A 24,399-nucleotide genomic window follows, 5' to 3' on the forward strand; every position below is an offset into this window, starting at 1 on the left:
TCACTTAGTGATATAATCAGCCATGATATTATGGCTTTGGATGAAAACTAAACTTTAGAATTCAGTTGTTATAATGTAAACATTCCTTTATGAGAATTTTAAAGAAGTAATTACCTGTTTATTTAGGTGTATAGGTAAATTTTGCATTGTTTGATGCTCGCCCAGCTCCCCTTCTTGCACCCCTGTGTCTCTCTTCCACCACACGCTTAAGTGATGTGTCTGTTTCTTTTTGGTGGTTCCATCGTGCAGGTGCTGGTGATGGGGGAAACTACCTGTGATTTACTTTGCTGTTTGGATGCAGCCATCATCACTGACTGCTTCTGAACTCTCCAAAGAACACTAACTTTCCCCTCACCTTAGTAGTTTGTATTGTTCTTGTCAGAATTCATATGTTTAATTAAGTAATACTGAGGGGAATTTAAATGTAAGGTAATTTTTCAAAAGTTATAGTAAAATAAAAGGTAGGTTTTTACTTATGCAAGTTTCTTTTCTTATGTGAAAATTCTGAATTAGTTATAGAAAAGATTAATGTAACATTCTGTCCTCTTGCAGAACACCTGCGCTATCACGGGATGGCACTGTGTGCTTGTGAGCTGCACTAGAAATGGGATCTCTGGTGGTTAAAATTCTGTGCTTTCATATTTCTGGAGAAGGCTTTTTATGTCCTTTTCTAATGTTTGTAATTACACTTGTTCCCTGTTGCCAAGTACATATTCAAATTTATATTGCATTTATTAGTAGGAGAATATTTTATTCTGAATGCAAAATATTTTTCCCCTATAAGGTAAAACCTCAGTGTGTATGTGTTTAATTAATTTCAAGCTTGTTGTTGAATTAACTTCTTTCCATTTGGTAACCTTCCTGTGTAGGCCTCTAGGGTAGTAGTTAGGAGCATGGACTCTTGAGCCAAACTACCTAGATTAAATCCTCAATAGGCTATTAAGTAGCTGTGGCCCTCGGGTGAGTCATGAAATGGCTCTATGCTTCAGTTTCCTCGTTTATTAAATGGGAATAATAATGGTGTTTACCTCCTAGAATTGCTGAGCATTAAAATGAGTTAATGTATGTAATGTGCTTATGGGGCAGTACCCATTACATAATAAGCACCAAATAAGTGTCGGCTTTTATTATTATATAATTACTATTACTATTACCTTAGTTTCTCCTTTTTGTTCCCTTTTCTTCAACCCCTCTTCCACACACTTTCTCCTTATGACTACCTTCCTTAACCCTGCATGTCCTGCCATAGGAGCCTATTGGTTGCATTGGAGACTGTTTTTTACCCAGTGCCTTTACGTTTGATAAAATCTGGCAGTTATTTAGAATATAAACATTATAAAGTCAGAGTGTTACTTTGCTACTGCTTTTTCTTTTTCTTTTTCAAAGTCAGGGGCATGTGCATGTTGCAATACTTCAACCAAAATTAAATGAAAAATACTGATGACATACTGCTTATTTGTAGATATTTAGGAAGCCTGTGGATTCTGGCTGGTGCTTAGGCTAGGCAGAGAACCAAGTAACTTGAAAGTTTAGGCAATATCTCTTTGCAAGTCAGTTGCAGTGCAAACCTTGGAATTGTGAGGGAAAGTACTCCAGCTCACCTTGGTATCTTTCACTAAAAGATATCTTGAGGTAGCCGAGGTCCAGCATTAACCTGATGAAGATCAATACACCAAAACAATGCTCCACATAAATTAGTACAGCTTGTACATATTGTTTTGGTTCTGTCAACAAAATCCTCTTGACTTTAGCTGGATGGTTTCCTGAGCTTTCCAGTGTACCTGAGAGCATGTCCTATGTACATGGAAGGATGTTAAAAATCAGAGGCAACATTTTTTTCAAGATGATTAATAACAGCAGTATTTGGATTCTACCCTGGCCAGATTTTACATTAAGAATAATATAAAAGGACACGTGACAGTTGCTTTCTTCTTTCTCTTTTTTTAAAACATGGCAGTTTTCTCTCCTCTTACTTCAAAATGTTTATATCCTTTTTTTATTCTTTCCTTTCCTTCCCTTATCATCCCTTCTCCTCTCACTCTTGTCCTCTCTCCCACTCCCTCATTTCCTCTCTTCTTGCCTTCCTTCTTCCTTCCTTCCCATTTCTTTATTGTCTTTGTTTTCTTGCTATAGTAAAATTGACTTTAGTATAACTTTAGGCTAAGGTAGAATTCCAAACACTTATTATTTTTGAGCATCTTGATGAAAAGAAACGATCAGTCACCATGCCAAAGTAGGCCTGAGACTGAAAACAAGTTTACTGTGAGGTAGAGGGGGGAAAGATAGATTTTTGAAAGTGGCACATTGAAGTTGAGACTCCTGATGTGTTCATACTGCCTGTTGTTTGACCACAAATATAAAGTCCACAGTGTCCACAAATATAAAATCCATTGATGGGAACTATTTTAGGAACTTCCATTGGTCTTTGTTTTCCCCCAAATTTTGTCCTTTGCATTTGTTCTTGGGATCTTGGACATGGTTTCTGGAAAATACTTTTCTTCTAGAGGGTAGGACTATGGTGTTCATGCCTCAAGGGAAGGGAATGATAAATGAAAGCATTATTGTCTTTGGAAACACAAACCTATTTATTAGGGCAGGATAAGCAACAGTTATCTGTGCACAAATCTACTTAATGTGACATGAAAGGGAATTTTCCTGACCAGTGTCATATCTGGTTTCATGTTCAGACATTCTTATTTATAGAGTCATTTAACCAGAGGTTTGCCTTGTGAAGGATTTTTTTTTGCCCAGGTTTTTAAGGTTTCCATCAAATATCCATATAAGGTTTTTAGACAAAAAAAGCCTTCATAGTTTTGAGGAGCAATGATGACTTTCCTACTAGAAATAAAAATTTCCAGTTTTTTATATTTTGTCTTTTGTTTCTTAAGAGTATATAATTAATTTTTTTTGGCCAGCTGGCCAATAAGGGGATCTGAACTCTTGACCTTGAAATTAAATAATATTCTTATCTTTTAAAAAATATCCATTTTGGGGGGGCCAGCCTGTGGTTCACTTGGAAGAGTGTGGTGCTGATAACATCAAGACCACAGGTTCGGATTCCTATATAGGGATGCCAGTTAATTAACTTGGGAGAGCGTGGTGCTGACAACACCAAGTCAAGGGTTAAGATCCCCTTACCGGTCATCTTTAAAAAAAATAAATAAATAAAAATAAATCAATTTTTTTGGCTGACTTTTACTTTATGACTTGAAATCTATGTTACAATGTTCTTTTGTTTTTAAATAACACAATGGTTAGAAAAAGGGAAAAAGGGAATCTAAAGATGATATTTCAATTTGTACAATAGTGTTGAACTTAAATTTGTTCTTTCTTTGTTTTTAATTTTCAAGCAAGCACAGTGGCTTGATTATTTCCCCTGTGAACAAATCTATAAGAGTTTGTTTTGAATAGAGTGTGACTGTAAACCCGGAGTTGCGAAATCAAATGTGCCAGGCAGGTAATTAAAATGAGTGAATGGAGTCAGATGATACACAACAGGGAATAGTGATGGATATGGATTAAAGAGTCCACATCCTATCTGAGGTCATAGTTACTCACTCCAGCCAGTTGTTGCCATGTGAGATTGTGATTTCAGTGTAGTAGTATGCTGACATATGTTTAACAACTGGTTTTATTTTTTAAAATGCTATGGTGTGTAGGCATTTGTCAATTCTTATGGTGTAAGTACTCCCATATAGCTAATTTCAAGCCTCTACTGTTATTGTCACTGAGCACGTTGGAAGGGATATTAATAATTAATTAGCTCTTGTGAGCAAGCTCCAGCACACCACTAGCCCAGTGTAACCAGGTTTGCAATTTTTGAAACAAGAAAGTTGAATTTTTATATAATATCTCTCACGTTTTGGAAATATTATGTGGGCCAAACAAACTACATTAATGAACTAACTCATGCTTATGAGCTGCCAGTTCACAACCTCTGGGGATAAACTGATAATACTTGCCTTAGAAATCTTAGAAATCAATTTTGCTACTTTATAGTCAAACTGCAGATGTTTAATGGTTCCACTGGTGTTTTTCTGAGTCAACAGTGTTTTAATGTGTGTTCAATATTTGTAAAAGGTGAAAAATTAGTAGTTTAGAAATTATTCTTTGATTAGCAGAAACAATCAATGTACTGGAATCTCTAAAGCCGACTAACTAACTTGGTTTGCCACCTGTGGGAGTTGTTTTCCTTAGATGGATTGTGTCAGTGAAAGATGGAAAACACCAGTCTAATTCATTGAAATTACCAAATTGTTGTATAGTAAAACCCTAAGTAAGCTGTTTGGTCTGTATTCCCTTGGATAATATTTTTTAATGATAATTTTTCATTATTTCTACTTTTGAGTGTTTTCAAGGCACTTTTTACAATATCCTTCTGAAGTTGTGCAAACAAGGCTGTGAGGAGAGTAGTGATATTTTGCAAACTTGACTCAGGGCATAGGACTTTTCTATCCAAGGGAGTTGTAGTGAGGAGCTAAGCTGAGACTGGGTCTCAGGCCTGTTGACTCGGTCAAATTTCTTTCCACCAAACTGCCAAGGTTATCAAAAAGATTCAAAAACAATTCTCTATTTGGAACTGTCTAGCCCTCCATTTGTGGTTAAGGAGTAAGTGGCAGATATGGTCAAGAGAATGATCATTGTCTGATGTGTATGAGGATTGACAGAACAAAGCAGAGTGGCTCCTTGAGGGTTTTATCATATTACAGTCTTCTAGCATATAATAACATGTTTGTGGATATGTTAGAATGCAGATATGCAAATGTGCTGAATTAGAGACATATGAGAATAGGGATATATGATATAGTGTATCATCAAAGGCTGATTATGTTGGTGTACCTTTGAGGTCTCTTAGAGGTGATGTTGAAAAGCCCAAATGTGTACAATTTGCAGCTTAGATCTTAAAAGCCATCCAGTTTGTGCCATGTGGTCTGTCGTTGATGAGTTCTGACTGTGATGTAAGTTAGTGAGTTTCTGAAATCAGTTTTCTTGATTTTATTCTCTGGTGAGATGTATCAGTAAGAACAGAGGAGAGAGTGGCCAGGTATTTGTTTATGTGGTGGAATATTCTCATTGTTCTTGGTCCAGTGAAGTGACTCCCAAGTTCGTAAAGATGTCCATAAAGTGACAGGTTCATTTGCCAAAAGCATTTTATTGAGTTGGGGGCAGAGGATAGCAGGGAGGTATGAGAATAACACACTTGTCATGCAAACTTAACTTTGAGATTAAGTCCTTTAGGCCTGCTTCCAATCAGATTGCTTATCCTAAAATCCTCATGTCACTAGGGTCTAGAGTGTTTAGTGTGTGTCTTCTCATGAGACTCTATGTTCCATGAGGGCAGAAATTCCATCTCTTTTCAACACTATATCTCAGCACCTGGCACAGTGCCCAAACAAAGTAGTCACTCAAGAGATATTTGCTGAATGAAAAAAATGAAATGTAAATACAAAACTTTTAAAATTTTCAGAGAAAAAATAATTTAGTATATAAGAATATAAAGCTTGTTTTCTCTCTCTTGCTGTTCTTAGAGCTGATTTTTTTCATCACTGAGTTTGTTTTTATTAATTAACACAGCGGTCCTTGGCATTATGAGCCTGTATTCCTTGCATGCATTTTTGCTTGAAGTGTAATGACATGACACATATTTTACCTGTGGAATCATTTGCTCACTGACATCATGATTTCTTGCCCTAATTCACACCTGGCTTTACGCCTTTCCTCAGAACTCCCATGAGGCAACTTTAAGAAGAGTCACCACTAAAGAACTTAATCATGTACTGTAGCCTAGTGAGTCTCCCCCGTTATTCTGGGAACCATTCCACAGAAGCTCAGGAGAGCAGTGCAGTGTGATGTGGCCAGAGAAGGACTGTGCCACCTGTGAGGTGGCTCATGAGAATGATCATCAGATTCACCTTTACATTCTTGGATTTTAGGTAGTTAGAATGATCAGATATGGGCAGAGTGTGTACGTTAGTTTGTTTTGTTCTCATGCCAGGGCTTGGTTTATAAGCTGTTGTTATCTGTAGAGTTGTTTTATATAATTCTATTAGCTAACGGTTTTAAGAAAATGCCTGGATTACAAAATCTTTGTACATGAACTTGGGAAAATGCCTGAAATTCCACTAACAGAGATTCATTTCTTTAGCCCTGAGGAAGGCTTTTAGATCTTTATCAATTTTTTTATTAAAGTCTGTGAAGTCCTGGAAAGGTAACCTCTTGAACAATCTTTACTTGACACTCTTTTTGGTAATTTGGCTATACATTCCAGTTATTATCCTATCTCTGTCCTCCTTTCAATGACAACCTGAATAGGTTATTTGTATTTGAGATTTCTACCTCCCACCTGCTAATTCTTCTGTTAACCCTTTGCTTTATCATGTCCACTCCAATTCTTCTACTGATGTTGCCTTTAAAGGTCAATTTCCTTTTGTTAAGTCCAGGGTTCTTACTCTTCTTACATTCAACACTCCTCCTTCTAACACTCTCTTTTCCTTTGGCCTCCAGACCCTGCACCTTTCTGTTTTTCTTTCTACTTTTACAGCCCATTCCTTTTTGTTCCGCTTTTGGTCGACTCCAGTGGCCTGCCCTTGTCCTCTGCCATCCTTCTAATTACCCAGCCTAGTCATCCACTTCAATGGCTTCATCCTTGTAAGTTTTCTATCGCTGCATAAACTATTACCAGGAATGTAGCATAAATGTACTTTAAAAAAAAAACAAAGTCATTATCTCATAGTTTCCATGGGACAGTTATCCAGGAATGGCTTAGCTGGATCATCTGTTCAGGTCTTAAAAGGTTGCAGTCCGGGTGTCTGTGGAACAACTCTTCTTCTCCCCTGTGGCTCAGAGGTCTCTTCCAAGCCCATTCAGTTTGTGGGCAGAATATGGTTCCTGTGGCTGTAGAGCTCGTGGAGTCTGTGTCTTCACAGCAAGCAGGAGCATGTTTCTCTGAGTTTTGCCTTCTTTTAAAAGTACTTCTGATTAGGTAAGGCCCTCTTGAGGTAATTTCTTTTTCGTTGAGCTCACAGTCAACTGGTTACCGACCTAGTCATGGCAATGACTTGCCATCTGTGACATACTGTCACATGGGGTGTGTATGCCAGGGGACGGGAATCTTGGTGGCCATCTTAGAATGCTGCCACACATCTGTGTAGATGGCCACCAGATACGCATGATTGTCTCTCATCGTTATCTTTCCATGTGTCCAGTGGCTGGATTGCGACCTCTGATGGGCATCTCCACTCAAACATTCCAGCTACGCCTTTAAATCAACATATTCCTCCCCTAAACAGACAGACAAACAAACAAACAAACAAATAATTCCCTTAAACCCAGCATATTTCTTCACCAAGAAAGCCATTTCTATAAATAAATTCACATTCCTTTTAGGGTCCAGACTAAAAACACAGGAGCCCTCTTTGTAATTTCTTTTCTTTTCCCTATAATTAGTTCCCAGATCTTATGATTTGTTCCTTTAAAGGTCCCTCAGATTTGCCATTTCTTTTCTTTTCACACTATCCACACCTTACACAGACCTATGCAAGCTGGCTTATCTCCTTGTGAGGAAGGCGAATGGCCTAAGCAATACCTGCATGTACTATGTGTTCCATACCTGCATAGTTTTGTGCCTCCTCTCCCCACTTTTTGAAGTGGATTCTGTAGAAGAAACAGCATCGTGGGCTCCATGAAACAATGAAGAGAATATGCAGGGGTCAGTGGGAGTCAGCCTTTATTCACCTGCTTAGCCTATGACATGCCTGCTGCTCCCTTCTAGAACCCATTGCTCACCCCAATTACAGACTCACCCACCTACCATTCCTAGGTGAATTCTGACTTAAGGGAAATGTCACTGAGAGATGACATTTGAGATCATAGTCCCTCCACTTGTACTTTATTTCTCATCCTTTTCCATGTTGCTTAGGACTTCACACCTTATTCTTTTTTTAAAAAAATTTAATTTAGATGAACATGTTTTTTATCCTAAAAAATGAAACCTTTATTCTTCCTGCTCACCTGTGTGAGCTACTGTCCAGCCTCTCTACTTCTCCATTTACACAAGCCTTAAAAATACCCTTGAGGCTGCCACATTCTTTTCATTCATTTATTAGCCCCCTTTAATCTGGATTTTGTCCTTGCTGCTTAATTGACACTGCATCTTAAAGATCATCTATGATCTCTTGATCAACAAATCTAATGCCTTGTCTCAGTTTTTATTCTCTCTCGTTCATTCATTCATTCATTCATTCATAAGTCCCAATGACTTCCCATCCCGCAATATTTCTCCTACTTGGAAGTCCCTTTTCCTTATTTTTACATGATAAAATTCCCTTTATCAAAGGTTCAGCTAACATGCCCCTTTTATCCCAGCTTGTTTTTTTTAAAGAAAGTTTCTTGTGGCACTGATTATTTATATTTTGAATTATAAATTTTAACCTTCTTGAGAGGTGAAACTCTGTTTTATTGATTTTTTGGGATCTCACACCACACCTGCCAGTGCCTTGCATATAATATATGCATCTGTTAAATGCATGAAGGAAGCAATGAACAAAAGTAACTTTCATTTCATTTCTAGACTTTTAAAACATATGTTGCAGAACAATGTATTATTTTATCTACAAATAGAAATATTTTGAAGAACTCAGTTATCTAAAATGTAAAACATGTTTGAAGAAGAAGTTTGAATGTTTGAAACTGAAGACATGCTATTTCAGGAACAAATAAGCATACTGTGTCATTAAATGTTGCTTTTCCACATTTCCACTTACTCATCACATTTTTTTTAGTTGTTCATAACCACTTTTCTAGTCATATCATTGACTAGGTCAGTGGTTCATGGTAAGAAATATGTTTGATGTATTATTCTAAACATGCTTTTGAAATTCTGTCTCTCTTTGCCGTCTGGTCTTACATTCTGGCATTTGATATCTAGTTTCCTCATATGTCTGATTTTGATTCATATAGATTGGCAAAATTATTCTGAGTATAATGCAAATCTGTTTTTCTTTTGAGTTCGTATATAAAATAAACAACAATATGATTTGACTATCATTAATGATAATTAGGGAAAATGGGAAATGTGTGTGTTCTTTTCATTAAGTTAAAAAATTGCTATGAAGAAAAGGATTTGATAATGTGTTTTTTCTTTGCTGAGTAATAAAAGCAGAAATTTAAAAATTATGTGTCAACTCTATTTGTGTTCAGTGTTTATAGGTAAAATGTTTTTGGGTTTAAGTTTATTTCTAATTCTATTGGAATAGAAGCCAAACCATATTTGCAGAAAAGCAGAAAACTTTGAATGAGTACTACACTAAGTATTACGTAATAATTAAGGTCAAATTTATCTGTAGAGGTTCACCTAATTGAAAAGGCTGCTAAATCACTGTTTTTTCTTTACCAAGTAGTATGGTCCAATTATACTTTTCCAGGATCAAGGCCACTCAGAAATTTTAAGAAGTCTGATTCTGTATGTAATTTAGTGTAGAATGCCAGAATCCAGACAAGCTTGGTTCATATCCTGGCTTGTCTGCTTGCTAGGCATATAACTTTGGAAAGATTACTAAGCTACTCTGGGCCTCAATTTCCTCATCTCTAAAATGGAATCATCACAATGCCTCTCTCATACAGCTGTCATGAGCATTAAATGAGATAATTCATGTAAAAAGCTTAGAACAGTGCACAATAAGTGCTTAATAAGTGTTAGCTTTTATCACTAGTAAATACTAGGAACTCAAAATGATACATGTGGTGTGGGTAGGTAAAATTCTTATTGTTTTCAGCATGGGATGACCAAAATACCTTGTCCACTCCTGTATATTTTTTCCTCCTAGTAGCTCCAAAAGAACCAGTTCACCTTAAAGTGTGTGAAACAAAGTGAAGCAAATTAAATAGCACAGGGAGTTTGACATGCAAGGACCCATGTGATGTGGCCCTTGCATACCTCCCTGACCTCATCTTGTACTGCTGCCTCTTTTACTTACTACATTCCAGCTGTAGTGCTTTGTTTCTATTCCTTACTATATAAGCTTTTTATACATTAAAGTCTTTTACTGATTGATCTCACTGCCTAGAAAGATTTCTCTTAGATTTTCACATGCCTTCTTCAGCTCTCAGACTAAATATAACATCTTCAAAGAGGCCTTTACTAAACTTGCTAGTCTAGAATAGCCCCCTCCGTGATTTTGTTTCATTTAATTCATAGCATTTCTTGATGTCTTTCATTTATTTGTTTATATCTGTATATAGTTTACATAAGCTTCATGAACGTAGGACCATGTCTGTCTTGTTCACTTCTATATCTCCAGTGCCTAGAACAGTTCCTGGCATGTAGTAGGTGTGATATTAATGGTTTCGAATGAATGAAGTACTGGTTGACACCAAAATAAATATGTTTCCTTTCATTATCCTATGCTTCTCTTCTTTTTATACTTTTCTGTGAGAATATAAAGATGAGCCTAGAACATCTTGTAGTGCCAAAATGTAAGGAAGTTCTAAAAACAAAAACCCACAATGGTGGGGGGGGGGTGTCAGTGGGACACAGGAACCAACCAAAAGAGATCCCAATGGCCAAAACTGGAATAATTTGAGCAACAAAATAAAGTAGTATTGAATTATAACACAAAGAGTAAAGTAAATATCCACGGGATCATGCTGGTATAAATAAATGATTGAAAAAGTAAATAAATAGGGAAGAAGAGACAAATCTCCTCTGCAGAAGAATTCCAAATAATTTATTTAGATACTCTGCCCTCAAGAATGAGGAGCATAACTCCCCACCCCTTAAGTGTGGGCTGCACATATTGACATCCTTCCAAAGAATGCAGTATGGAAAGGGGGAGGAAAAAAAGAGTAATTTCACAGTGGAGAAAATTGATTAATAATACCTCAGCCAGATCAATCAAGGTTAACATGAAGTCATATCGACAGTACGTACCTTTGATATGATGTGTTGAAAATGGTGGTTTATTTTTGTGGTCTTCCTTCTAAAACCTCCATAACTCCAGTCTAATTATGAGAAAAACATCACCAAAAGATCCAGTTGAGGAATATAGTAGGAAATATCTGATCTGTGCTCCTCAAAACTGTCAAGGTCATCAAAAATAAGGAATGTATAAGAAACTGTCACCACCAAGAGGAGCCTAAGGAGACACTACAACTAAATATAGTGTAGTATCTTGGATGGGATCTTGGAACAGAAAAAGGATATTAAGTAAAAACTAAGGAAATATGAATATATGGGCTTTAGCTAATAATAATGTATCAATATTGGTTCTTTAATTGTAAAAAATGTGCCACACTAATGTAAGATGTTAACTAAGATAAAAATGGATGTGGAGTATATGGGAACTCTGTACCATCTTGGTAGTTTTTCTATAAATCTAAAACTGTTCTAAAATTAAAAGTTTATTAGAAAAAATTGTGAATATTTTTGTATGTGATGCTATATTCTTCTGTTGCATCATTTTAAGTGCCCACTTTATCTTCTATTATATATGGATCTTTTTTTTTATCCTTTTTTTTTTATTTTGTCAATATACAATGTGGTTGATTATTATGACCCATCACCAAAACCTCCTATATATGGATCTTGTAGCTTCTTTAACCTACCCCATATTGTTGGGCACTGAAGTTGGTTCTAGCTCTTTGTATCTTTGACCATACCTGTGATTAGAGGAAGGGCTGTCTTTGACATGGAGCCTTATTTAATTTTACTTTATATTATTTGTGATTTCTTCTCTTATCTTACTCTCTGTTTCCCCTTGGGTTATGATTTTACATACTTTCTATAGGCTGATGACTGTCCCTCTTCCTTATTTATGTTAATGCTGTCATACTTTACCCAGATATTCAGCCAGGAATATGAGAGTTATGTTTGGCTCTCTCCCTCAACATCTTGTCTGTCATCCCCTTCCCATAAGATTTTTCACATGTTCTGTTTATTCTAACCTGAACATATATCATAAATCCACAGATTTTCCCATGTCTACTGCCACCAGCCTAGTCTGAGCTATCATCAACTTATGCCTGGACTCTTCTAGTATCCATAGCAGTCCTCTTTCTCTCTTGCCTCTTTTCAGTTCATCCTGTGAGTATAATTGCAGATGCAGTGGGAAGCCCTATGAGTTTTAAATAGAAGGATGACATGGTATGACTTGTGATTTTAAAATGTTCATTCTAAAAGATGTGCAAAGAATGGTTCCTTACCATGACTTGTAAAGACTGGCATGATCTGGCCTCTGTCTGTCAACCTTTCTAATTTTATTTCATGTCTTTTTCTTAGTATGCTTCAGTTATGTTGGTCTGCTTTCAGTTTTTTTCCCTGTATACCAATCTCTTCCCTGCCTTAGAGCTTTCATATGTACTATTCTTGTTTTAAAAGTTCTCTGACATCTCCTTTCCCCATGGGAGCTTCCTATAATTTTTTTTTGTTATTTTCTCCACTATTCTTAAGTCCAAAGAGGGCAGGACTATGACTATATCTTTTTCATTTACTTATGTATAGCCAGTACCTACATAATGCCTTACATATAGCAGCACTCAATATTTATTGAATACATAAACAAGTAGGAGTTACTGTTTTGGTTCATTTTTTAAAAAAATTAGGGTTCAGGCTCTGTGTTAACTGCTATGAGAATACACAAAGGGTTTATAATACATAATTTTTACCTTGAAATAGCTCCTAACTTAAAAGGAGTGTAGTGGGTTGACTTATGTCCCCCCAAAACTCATTGAAGCTTGAATTGTGTCCCCCAAGTTTCATGTATTGGAAACTTAGTCCACACTGTGACTGTTAAGAGGTTGGGAAATCCTATTATGGTGATTGAAAGGTGGGGCCTTGAAGAGGTGATTGGGTTGTAGGACCATGTAGTAGTGAATGGATTAAAAACGGTGGTCAGGGGCTTGGTTCTGAGGGCTTTAAAAGGAGAGGAGAGTCTGTCTTTCTCTCTACTCTCTCCGCTCTGCTGTTTTCACAATGTGATACCCTGCCATCGCTGTCCTCACCACCAAGACCTTCCCCAGCTGTGTTCCCTGAACTTTGGACATCCTAGCCTCAGAAAGTTTAAGCAATAAATAAATTTTGTTTTCTTTATAAATCACCCAGCTTTAAGTATTTTGTTATAAGCAACAGAAATGGACTAATACAAGGAGGGATAGAAGATACTATAATATGTAGCATGGGAGAAGGCAGTATAGTTGGAGTTAAGTTCTCCCACTAGCCAGCTGTGTGACATTAGGTAAATTGTTCCACTTCTCAGTTCCTTTATTTATCCATCTGTAATACTAAGGGGTTTGACTAGACTCTCTTAAGGCTTTGCTTCTTAAATCTGGTGTGTTATTAATGGTATAATGGTTAAATTATTTTTTCCTTCAGTTTCTATCCCTGGAGAATCTTATTCAGTAGTTCTGAGGTGAGGTCCAGAAATTCCCTAGATTACTGAATCATGGCTGGGTTTAGTAAGTACTGGTCTAGGTCTTTCTAGCTTTGACATCTTATAATTCTAATTGTAGGACAAGGCAGTCTGTGAAAGTGCAGTAGGAGTCAGGCAAATGAAGGTGTTGTATTCATTCCGAGGCAGAGAAAACATTTTCTTGCTTAGGTGATGAGGGCAGGGCTTAATGAAAAAGGTGGTGCTGAAGTGGACTTTGAAGAATGGGTGGAGATATGGGCAGGTGCATGATTGCATGATTAGTATTTAGTCCAACTTAGTTGGAGACCTGAATATATGAAAGGGAGGAGGAGGAAAATAATGACTTTTTTTTTTTTTTTGGTCTTTTGTCTTTTTCCGTGTCCGGCAACGGATCGCAACCCTCAGTGTTGACCCCATACTGGACCGGGGACCGGCAACGGGATCGCAACCCTCGGTGTTGCTCCTGTGCCTCGCTCAGCCAGTGAGCGGGAACCGGTCTGTATGTGGGATCCGAACCCTCGGGCGGGAGCGCCGCCGCGCTTCCCAAGCAGCGCACTATCCAGTGCGCCACCGGGCCGACCCATAATGACTTTTTTTGATGCAATGGACCACAGTTCTAGTCTTGTTTAATCCGTTTTACCTGTCATACTTGGTTGTCCTTTTAGAGGTAAGATATTCTGTTATTGCAGCTTAATTCTTATTTGGTGAAAGTAAAACATATGGTGACAGGCACCATGGGTCTGCTTTGGGAAATAATTGGACACATTCTTCCTCAAACCTATTAAGGCTGTGCCCTTTGAGATCCACTTTAACCACCCCATTGGTTTTCTGGTTAGACACAAAGAATATCAGGACCCACTATGTTATCTAAAATAATAGTTTTGCTGTAAGAATGATTATTATTAAACCAAAGTTGGCTTTTTTGTTTAGATGAAACCGTATAAAGGCAACATTCTGAGTAAATTATATAGCATCCACTTGATGAAATAATAAGCCCAAGTTTAGGGGATGAAACTAATGATCTAATGCAATATTTAGAATGGATATACAGTATGTAGTTATTACCCTAAAAGTCACATCCTGCATTCTTTTAATTTGTGGAAAATTTGTCATTAATTGCCCAGGAAACCTCTGATTTTTCATACATAATCACGTCATAGCTATTGACTTTCTCCCCCTTCTCCCGCCTTAAAATACATCCTTGTAAATAGATTACTTTCAGATTTGTAATGTTCACTTTAAACATTGAGTTGCTAAGTTTAGCCCTGTTGCTCTCTCTTTTTAAATAGAATTCTCTTTTTCCCCAACTTTGCCTTTGAGTCGTTACTGACAAATCACACTTGTTTTTTTTAAATGGTAACTCACTTAAAACCTTATTTAACCCTTCTGCCCAGTGAGAGCCTGCTAATTCTCAAATGCCTTTTGTTTTCATTAATTTCCACTGTAGGGAGGAAATGGATATGGTATTCTATTTAGAAACAGTTTGAGAGATGAATTCTGATTCTTTATTCAAACTCACTCTATATGGGGCAGGGTCAGACACACAGAAGTCAAAAATTGAAAAAAAAGAATAAGGTAGTGGGTAAAAAATGAAGCAGCCAGGTTGATATCCATCCTAGAATCCAGCTGTTGCCTGTCCTTGGCTACTGTCTCAGATCAATTTAGGATTTATTTACAGGTTAATCTGTGATCAGCCAGCCAGCCCCTACCTCAGTCCTTGCTGATGTTGGTCTGTTGACCATCAATCATCAAGCCTCTTGTGATTAATATTTTGTGAAGAATTGCATTATTAATTTGAGTTATTGACCTCCAGTAGCATGAGAGTCCCTTAGTTACTTTCACGAGGATTTATTTGAAAGGAAAAAATAAAACAAAAAGAATCACAACACAGCTATATCAAAGAAGGGCCCCTCTTATAGAAAAGACCTTAGACTTGAGAAAATTTCCCCAATTCCAGGAAAAGTCATCAGGGGAAAATGACTACTATTGTATCCCTTGTGTCTTTTTATTTAAGAGGAATAATAGAGTCAGAAATATAGATCTTGGAAGCAAACTTAAGAACATTGACTCTCTTGCAAATTGTGTTGTGCTTGTGTGGCCTGGGGTGGTGTTGCAGACCTGTCTTTGCCTCATCCAGAGCACTTGGGATACTATCTGCTTATATGTTAGGATTTCATATATTACTTGATACAAGAGTTCTGATTTTTTAAAAATGTTTGAAGACCATTGGCTTAGCTCACATCCAAGACTTTGTAGAGAATATATCTGAAGGTCAAAGAAGTTAAATTTTATATCTACAGTCATGAAACTATTTAGAGGTTTATAGAAATTAGAAGCCATCTAGGTTTCAACTGTGCATGCCTGGACTTCCCATCCAGAGCATTTTTACTACAAAATGTTGATTTGATTTTCTATTTCGAAAGACACAGAAGTGATCTGTGAAATGGTGATTAGCAATAGGCAGCCCCAGGCAGCCCTGGAATGCTCCATGGTTCAAATGCCAAAGACCATATGGAGGTCCAGAAGTGGATGACTCAAAGTTTATTAGTTTGCCACCTGGGTAGTACAGCCAAACCAGCTGCCACAAGGCAGTTCCAATTTTGATAGAGCAGTAAATGAACATAAAAGTGAGTACAAATCCCAAGAATAAAGTAAAGGAGAACGGCTGCTGTAGCAAAGAGGATTCATCCAGGCTGAGTCCTATTGACATCCCTTGTAGGATACATGGCTGCCTTGCCAGGTAGAGGACGGTAAAAGGTTGTGGCATCAAGTGCTGAAAAATCACCCCTTGACTTGTTTCAGGAGCCAATCTCAATTTGGGGTTCATTTGAATTGCTGGCTTGGTAGGTTCCCAGTCACATCTGATGGTCTGGAAAGGGAAAGGCAAGCCCATGCTATGTCATGAGTCCCGAAAAATTTTTTTTTCTGGAAATTATGGAAAGTCATTTGGTCACCTCCTTTCTGTAGTTCCGGGCCCTGGCGGCATAAGTATTCATTAGAACATAAGATCCTTGTGGCAGATCGCCAGGAATCAAATCATTATTCTCATGTTATCCTCATATGGAGATGAACTATGGTAGGTTTTTCAGCATCTGTCCATGAAATACTTCAAGAGTCAGAAGTTGACCCTCCAGTTTTAGATGATGCCTTTAATAGATCTGTGAGTTTCAAAAACTGAAATGAGTGTAATAATGAGGGTATGGAGCTAGGACCAACTTGGGAGAGGTGCAGTAATTTTTGTTTAAATGAGGATGATTCACTTAATGAATACAAAAGTCAATCTTGATCCTCTGTCAGAATGCTTTGGGCAGCAAGGAACAGAAATCCTGACTAAATTGACTTAAACAAAATAGAGGTTTATTATTGTTACTTTTTTATGTATTGAGAAGTTTAGAGGAATGTGGCTTCTGATTTCGGTTCACCTGCTCAGGCTTTTTTTGTGTCATCTTGATGGGAAGTAGAAGGATACAGGTGGGGAGGAGAAAGGAATGTACTAGTTGCTGATGTATTATGGCTTTGCTATGGCTTTGATGCTCAAGTCTGGACCAAGGTTTAATCTGTTGGATAAACTTCTCCTTGAAGATGATATTTTCAGGAGCAGAATGTTTATGTATGTTTATGTATATATTTCTCAACTGACCATTACTAGTCTCATGCAGTGATGGAATACTGCTCTTCATTTGTATGATGAGAGTACAGATGCCTGTATATTTTCTAAACTGTTTGGGCAGTGTTTTTCTTCTGCAATGACATGAAGTAAAATCACTTTTGTATTATAACATCTGTTTATGAGTAAAGATAAAATAGCTGCTTTTTTTTCTTCTTTTTCTGGTAGGTGGCGTGTTTGACCCAGGTTGCTGTTAATTATCTAAATGCCCAAATGGAAGCAAAACGTTGGGGCACAGCTCATGGCAGTATCGTTCCTTACCAGGTAAGAATACAACAATCTAGGGTTTGGCTACTATAACCTGCAGTTATGTATGGCATGAGTTTGGGAAATAATTTTTTTAAAGAAAAAAACCCTCCAGAGTATTCTGTAATGTGTCAATGTCTGGTTATGACAAGGTTCTGTTATTCACTTTAAATTCTGTGTCTTGCGTACTTCTTCATCAGAAGAAGATTAGTAACAGGACACTTAAATGGATCAAAGGAACTCGCTGAAAGTTTTGGGCTCACATGATGGTTTGCCTTTTTTTCAACTGGAAGAGGCACTGACTATAGCCGTTTTATAAAACATGATTTGTTAAACATATCTGTTGTAAAACAAATGTTACCTACCCTATCTGACAATAATATTTTCATGTGGTTGGAGGAAAATAAAATCCACTAAAATAAAATGATGTACCTTCATTTTTGGAGCAAAGCAGATTGTTCAGGAGCTGCTGTTCTTTATTGAGTTTCTGAATTTGTCCTGAGAAATTCTTGACCCTGGCTAGTGTAAATGAATATGTGAAGAAACTGAGATCTTTCAAAAATAAAAACAAAAACTCTACCACTTCTTCCAAACTCCTAATCTTTGCTTAGCCCAGTTACATCGTACCTCATTGTATTCATTAATGTATTTGTCATGTCTTCTGTACTTTGTTGTAAGCTTAAGAGTAGAGGTGTCTTTTTCATCATTGAATCTCTTCTCACAAGTGATAGATGTACATACTAGGTCCCACATAAATATCTGTTGGATGAAGGAGTGAATTTTGGTGTAGTCATCCCAACGCTAGTGCTCCTGACAGAAAAAATAAAAATCAGCATTTTTCATTAGACAGCGAATCCATCAATGCTGCAAATCATCCTTTTAGTTTAAAGAAATTATTTCCTTGGGAAAAACTAGTTCCTTTTCCATTTTTTTAAACCGCAATTTTAGGAAAACAGTGACCCAGTGTGAACCTAGGACCCTTCTCTCTCTGTTTCCGTTTGTGGTCCCTTTATACCTGAGGCGTTACAGTGATTTCAGTGTAGAACTGCTGCTCTTCAGCACATTGAGTTAATGTTTTGGTGACGTTGCAGTTGTGGACATGTTTTCTTTAGTGTCTTTCATCTTTTCCCCACCAGTACTCTTTTGGCCACTGTTAGTGACCTTATGCTTCCCTGCTACCAAGACCTTTGTGGCTGACCCTCGACTTCTGGTCAGACCTACCTCCTTTCACAAAAGTCATTGTATTTTTGAACCAGTTAGAGATCATTGGATTCAGCATTCTTACTTTTCAGATAATAAATTTGATACCTAAATTTGGTAGAGGGACTCTAACTCTAGTCTCCTGTCTCCTGTTGAATATTCTTTCAGACTTTGCTGCCTTTGACAGGAAAATGCTGTGATTTCAGTTCCCTTCTTCAGCTCTACCACCACACCCTCTCCATCAGACTTACTCTTGGCTCGGGAGTCTCATCGCTAATTTATACTCATCATTATAATGGAAATCCCTCTCAATGGTATTTTATCAGAGGACGATGTTGGAATCTGTGTGAATTCATCTGAAATAATAAAAGTCCCACCTTCTGTCTTTGATGTATATGGAGAAATCATTTCTGGGTTGGAGGGCTTGAGTGTAATTACAAATCACGACACCTAGTTCACTATGTTCAAGCATAAAGTTTATAGTTTACTTTTTTTCTTATTTTTAAAATTGAATGTCATTTTTAAAAGGTTTATGTAGACCTTAGTTATCCCGTTTGGGCATCTGAACCTAGAGTTCTGGCATCCTCGGTATGCTCTCTGTTATTTCACTGGGAGGCAAATGTTTGGCTTTTATTTTGGAAGATAAGAGATATGGAAGTCTCTCTCTCTCTCTCTGTCTCTCTCTCTCTCTCTCTGTGTGTGTGTGTGTGTGTCTATTCTTCAAAGATAGAGATGTGACTGGTTGAACTGACCCAGTCACATAAAGTGGGTACTGTACTTATTTGATCTTGGTTGATTGGTCTCTCTCTCTCTCTCTCTCTCTCTGTGTGTGTGTGTGTGTGTCTATTCTTCAAAGATAGAGATGTTACTGGTTGAACTGACCCAGTCACATAAAGTGGGTACTGTACTTATTTGATCTTGGTTGATTGCAGCTTTATTATCTGTAAGAAGTAAGAGATCTAGTAGGGGCCCAGAATTAATTTGCTTTCTCTTGGAAGAGAACTGGTTCAGCACTGTGATTAAGGAATAAATGCAAATTTAGCCTGACTGAAACTCACATACCAAGATGGGTCCTAGATATGCTTAGAGACTCTGGTCTGTTTTCAATTTTAAAAATGGATTTGGGGAGTATTTTTATGGGTGAATGCCAGGATAATTATAATTCAGTTTTCTATAATAATTGCAGCTTTGCATCTAATTTGAGTTGTCTGAGTTTCGAGCTTAGTGTCTATCATGGAAGACCCTCATGGTCTCAGGAGTTAGTTACGATGACCACTTCACTCTCCTCAATTCTTGTTGAACCCTATCTGGAAGGTTATAGACTTTGAATGCATGGAACATAAAAGGCTGAAAAGTAGTTGTTCTTTAAATTTGTGTGTTATTTTATGAACCTGCAGTTCTTAACTTCTCAGATTGATTATTTATTTGTGTTCTTTTTCTCCCTATTCTTTTGCTGCCAACTTTTTAAGAATGAGTAAGTTGGACAACTGAGATAATCACTGTTCTACTTATTGAACATATTGGTGGATGCTTTTCCTAGAATTCAGATTTTTAAAAAGAATTTTTGAATTTCAGTGCTTTTTGTTTCCCATTAACATTGGGCCTTAGAATGTCCTTTCCGTTTGCTTGTTGTAACACCTTCAAGGACATTCTTGGGTGGGAGGGGGGCGAGAGAGGGAGGAGGGAGGGAGGTTTCGGTGATGGGTCATAATAATCAACCACATTGTATATTGACAAAAAAAAAAAACAAACAAAAAAAACATTGGGCCTTGCCCCAGAGAAACATCTAGCCTAAAGGATTAATAATTACATAATGTTCATGTTAATATTTTTAATGCATTCATGTTTTCCAGCCCTTTAAACAGTTATAAAGATAGGTGCGTTTTAGAGACGGGAGAAGATTGAGCAGAGAAAGCAGATAGCCGATCCTCTAAAAGATGACTGCTTCACAGCTTCTCCCCCTCAGATCTTCTCCATCTCTACTCACCCTTAGCTAAAGACTTTGCCTCTTATTTCACTAAAAATTGATGCAATGGAAGAGAACTACTTCATCTTTTCCCTGCTGCACCTCACAAACCCCTGCGTGTGCACCCACACTGTATTCCCTCCTGTCACATGGATGCATCGTCTCTTTCCTCATTTTGCTTACATAAGGGCATTACTCCTGCACTTTGTCTCCTCTGTCACCTGCACTGTCCCTTAGTGGATAAGCACATGATCACATATTTTGCCTTAAAAACGTGCCCACCTTCCTTGGACCCCCAGGCCATCCCAGTTCTCTATGCTCTTATATTACAAAAGTCTGCCAAAGAGTTTTGGGTGGTATGTGCTAGAGGGAAGCACTGCACTAACTACTCTACAATGCTATTTGTGCCTCACTGGCAAAGAGCTTTTTTCAGCACCATGAGACCCCAGGAGTTTGGGTGGTTTGGAATAGCTAGGGGAAGTTGACTGTCTGAGCAATAGGAATACTCATCTTAGGCTCTTTCTTGAGCCTTTAAAATGGCCTGATATTTCACACGGTGATTTCTTCTAAACTGTTCTTCTGAAGGAGCTTCCAATTCAAGAGGTCCAAGAAAACAATTACTTAGATGATAAAATAAAATAATGTCTTCCTTGCTTCAGTTTGGGCTTATTCAATGAAGAAGTACAGCAGGAAGCTGTGCTATGTTATTTCTGGTAGGGATATTATACTGTATATTTAATTTGGCACAAGCAGAGACTAAGACAGGCAGTAAATTCCAAGTTTGAAGAGATGCAGCACTTTGCTATCATGCCTTAAAGGATGTCAAAGTGCTGTCAAATCATGGGAGATTAGGTAACAATGGGAAACTTTTTATTTTTTTTATCCCAAGTTAAGGATTTTTTAAAAAGTCAAGATGTAAACGATATAACCTGTCCCTTGTGTGACCTTTTTTTGTTTTAACCATAGTCACAATAAGTCACTCATTAATGTTCAAAGGTACAATTTAAACAAGCATATGATTGTATCACATATTTAATTTAATTGATGCATTGGTAATAACAGTAATAATAGTCATGCTGGCTACCACTGGACACATGCTATGTAACTGGGCTACAGTTTTTCTTTTCTCATTTTATATTGATGAAAGGGAGACTTAGAGGCATTAACCAGCTTCTTTCTATGTCCTAGTCTGGATCAGAACTATGGTTTTAAGATTTCAAAACTTGTTTCCTTTCCCACTATATCCCAAACTAGTAGTTCTTTTCATGTGCCTCATATGTCTTGGATACATGTCTTTTCGTTTCTTTGACAGATAGTAGAATTCTTCTTTTTTCCTCATCTCTTTAACATATGATCTATTTATTACATTCTAGAGGTTACCAAACCTAATAATTGGTCCTGCTATCGAAGTATATTTGAGTTCAGAGGTAGGGGGCAAGTGTAGGTTTCCCTCTACCATAGTCTCAACTCACTGCTTTCAAATGACGTTTTTTTTTGGTGGCTGGCCAGTACAGGGATCGGAGCCCTTGACTTTGGTGTTTCCAACACTGCTCTCTAAGCTAACTGGCCAGCTTAGTTGATAAATCAATTAAAAAATTTCATTAAAAATTTTTTTTTTCCTTTTTGTCTTTTTTCGTGACCGGCATCGGATCACAACCCTCAGTGTTGCGCCCGTACCGGACCGGGACCGGCAATGGGATCGCAACCCTCGGTGTTGCTCCCGCGCCTCGCTCAGCCAGTGAGCGGGAACTGGTCTGTATGTGGGATCCGAACCCTCGGCGGGAGCGCCGCCACGCTTCCCAAGTGGCACACTGTAGCAGTGCGCCACTGGGCCGGCCCAAAATTTTTAATTTTAATAAAAAATTGGGCCCCCTATGGAGGAGGCACTCTTTTAGTTCTGAAAGCTTCCAGATGAGGAAAACTTGGGCCCTTGATTTCAAGGAACTCAGAGGCAATATAGAAGGCACAGTTGGTAGAACTTGAACTTTGGAATCAGACAAACCTGGAGGAATTAAATAAGATAGTGTGTGCTAAATGTTTTCTGCAGTACCTGACTCTAGAAAACATTCAATAAAAGGTGGCTCCTATTTTTATTGCCGTAGTTGAATTAATAATTATAACTTTGTAAATAATAGTTTCTATGAAAGTATGAAATAGTCTCTGTAAAAACTATCCATGGAAGCTAGGGGGCAGAATTCATAAAGACAAGTGAGCTGAATTTCTTCATTAATTTTAATTTCTTTTTTTTTTTTATTAAAGAAGTAAAGTGGGACAAATCGCTCTGGTATTTTTCTGTTTTAAAACACTCTTCTCAGATCTTTTTCAGAAACTGTAGTGTTGAGTCATTGCCCAAATGTAGCATTAGTGAAAGAAGAGAATTTGAGGAGAGTTTGAGAGTTTGAAAGAGGAGAGTTTGAGGAGAATTATGTATAGCAATACCATTCAGTTGTTAAAGGAAATAGGGATTCTAGTTTACTGGATTGTCTACTTAGTTGAGACTTAGTATAAATTCATACTTAAGAAGAAACATGACAAAAATGATTTTCAGAAGTAATCTCCAACAAGCCCACACAAGATGGGAACTTATCTATATAAAAGACGTATACCAACCGACTTCAAATTAGCATAGCCACTATGGAAAACAGTATGGAGGTTTCTCAAACAACTGTAGATAGAAATACCATATGACCCAGCAATCCCACTTCTGGGCTTATACCCAAAGGAATGGAAATCATCATGTTGAAGGGATACCTGCACTCCTGTGTTCAGTGCAGATCTATTTATGATAGCCAAGATATGGAACCAACCTAAATGTCCATCGATGGATGACTGGATAAGGAAAATGTGGTATATATACACAGTGGAATACTACTCAGCCATAAAAATGAATGAAACTCTGCCATTCAAAGCAACATGGATGAACCCGGAGAAGAGTATGTTAAGGGAAATAAGCCAGGCACAGAAAGAGAAATTCTGCGTGTCTTCATAAGTGGGAGCTAAGAAAGAAAGAAAGAAAGAGAAAGAGAGAGAGAGAGAGGGAGAGACAGAGAAGAACCACAATAAAACATTGAAAGAAAGAACCACAATAAAATGTTTAAAGAAAGAAAGAAAAAGAAAAAAAAGACCACAATAAAATGTTGAACGTTCAGAAGGAGAGAACAGACCTATAGTTACTAGAAGTGGGAAAGGAAGAAGAGGAAGGGACTAAGGGAGTAATTGGGTAAGAGAAGAATTATTATGATTTGTAATGATGAATATGCTAATAATATTGATTTGGTCATTATGTGCTGTACACAAATACTGATAGTCAAGTCTACTCCATAAATATGTATAATCAATTATGTTTTAGTTCAGAAAATAAATTTTAAAAACCCTATGAATTTGAGCAAAAGGCTTCTGTGTTAAACAAATTAATAAACCAAATCATTGAAAATTAAAAAAAGATACATACCACCCTTTGGAGAGCAAAAAATTGTGGAGATTTCTCCCTCAGCATTAAAAAGTGAGAAAAGTACAGAATATTTTATACAACTGTTCTTATAACTTTAAAATTGCAATGAACATTGATAATGTTTATCAAAAAAAATCTTGGAGTTTCATTGGGAACAAAAGAGCAGGTGATAGCAAATATATTCAATTACATTTCAGAGTTTTCTGCAGACTTTTGGATTAATTAGCACTGACAAGTTAGAATATTCAAGTCTTTTTTTTTGTAAATTAAGATGTGAATTGTCTGAATTTCCCCCATCCCCTATTGTTCTAAAGGTTTTGGCCAGGTAGCTTTTGAATATTTGCATTAAAGCTTGTGTATGCCTTGATCCCTACGAATTTGGGATTCTCGTTAAAATAAAACAAAAACTTTTGTTTGAAGATTCTGGTTACTTTAAAACCAGTTGACCATGAATTTGCCACAATCT

The 24,399-nt window shown here is 37.3% G+C and overlaps 1 protein-coding gene across 1 annotated transcript in view; it reads left to right on the forward strand.

The window, feature by feature from the left end:
• LOC103603084 (succinate--hydroxymethylglutarate CoA-transferase-like) overlaps positions 1-24,399 on the forward strand; it is a gene marked incomplete at both ends in the record, with an annotated part of 188,054 nt that overhangs the window by 31,916 nt on the left and 131,739 nt on the right. The window contains one exon of the mRNA XM_008587561.1: positions 17,239-17,334. Coding sequence (XP_008585783.1) covers positions 17,239-17,334 — 96 coding nt within the window. The remainder of the gene's footprint in view (positions 1-17,238; positions 17,335-24,399) is intronic.

Source organism: Galeopterus variegatus, unplaced genomic scaffold, assembly GCF_000696425.1.
Source record: "Galeopterus variegatus unplaced genomic scaffold, G_variegatus-3.0.2 Scaffold4435, whole genome shotgun sequence".
Taxonomy (NCBI): domain Eukaryota; kingdom Metazoa; phylum Chordata; class Mammalia; order Dermoptera; family Cynocephalidae; genus Galeopterus; species Galeopterus variegatus.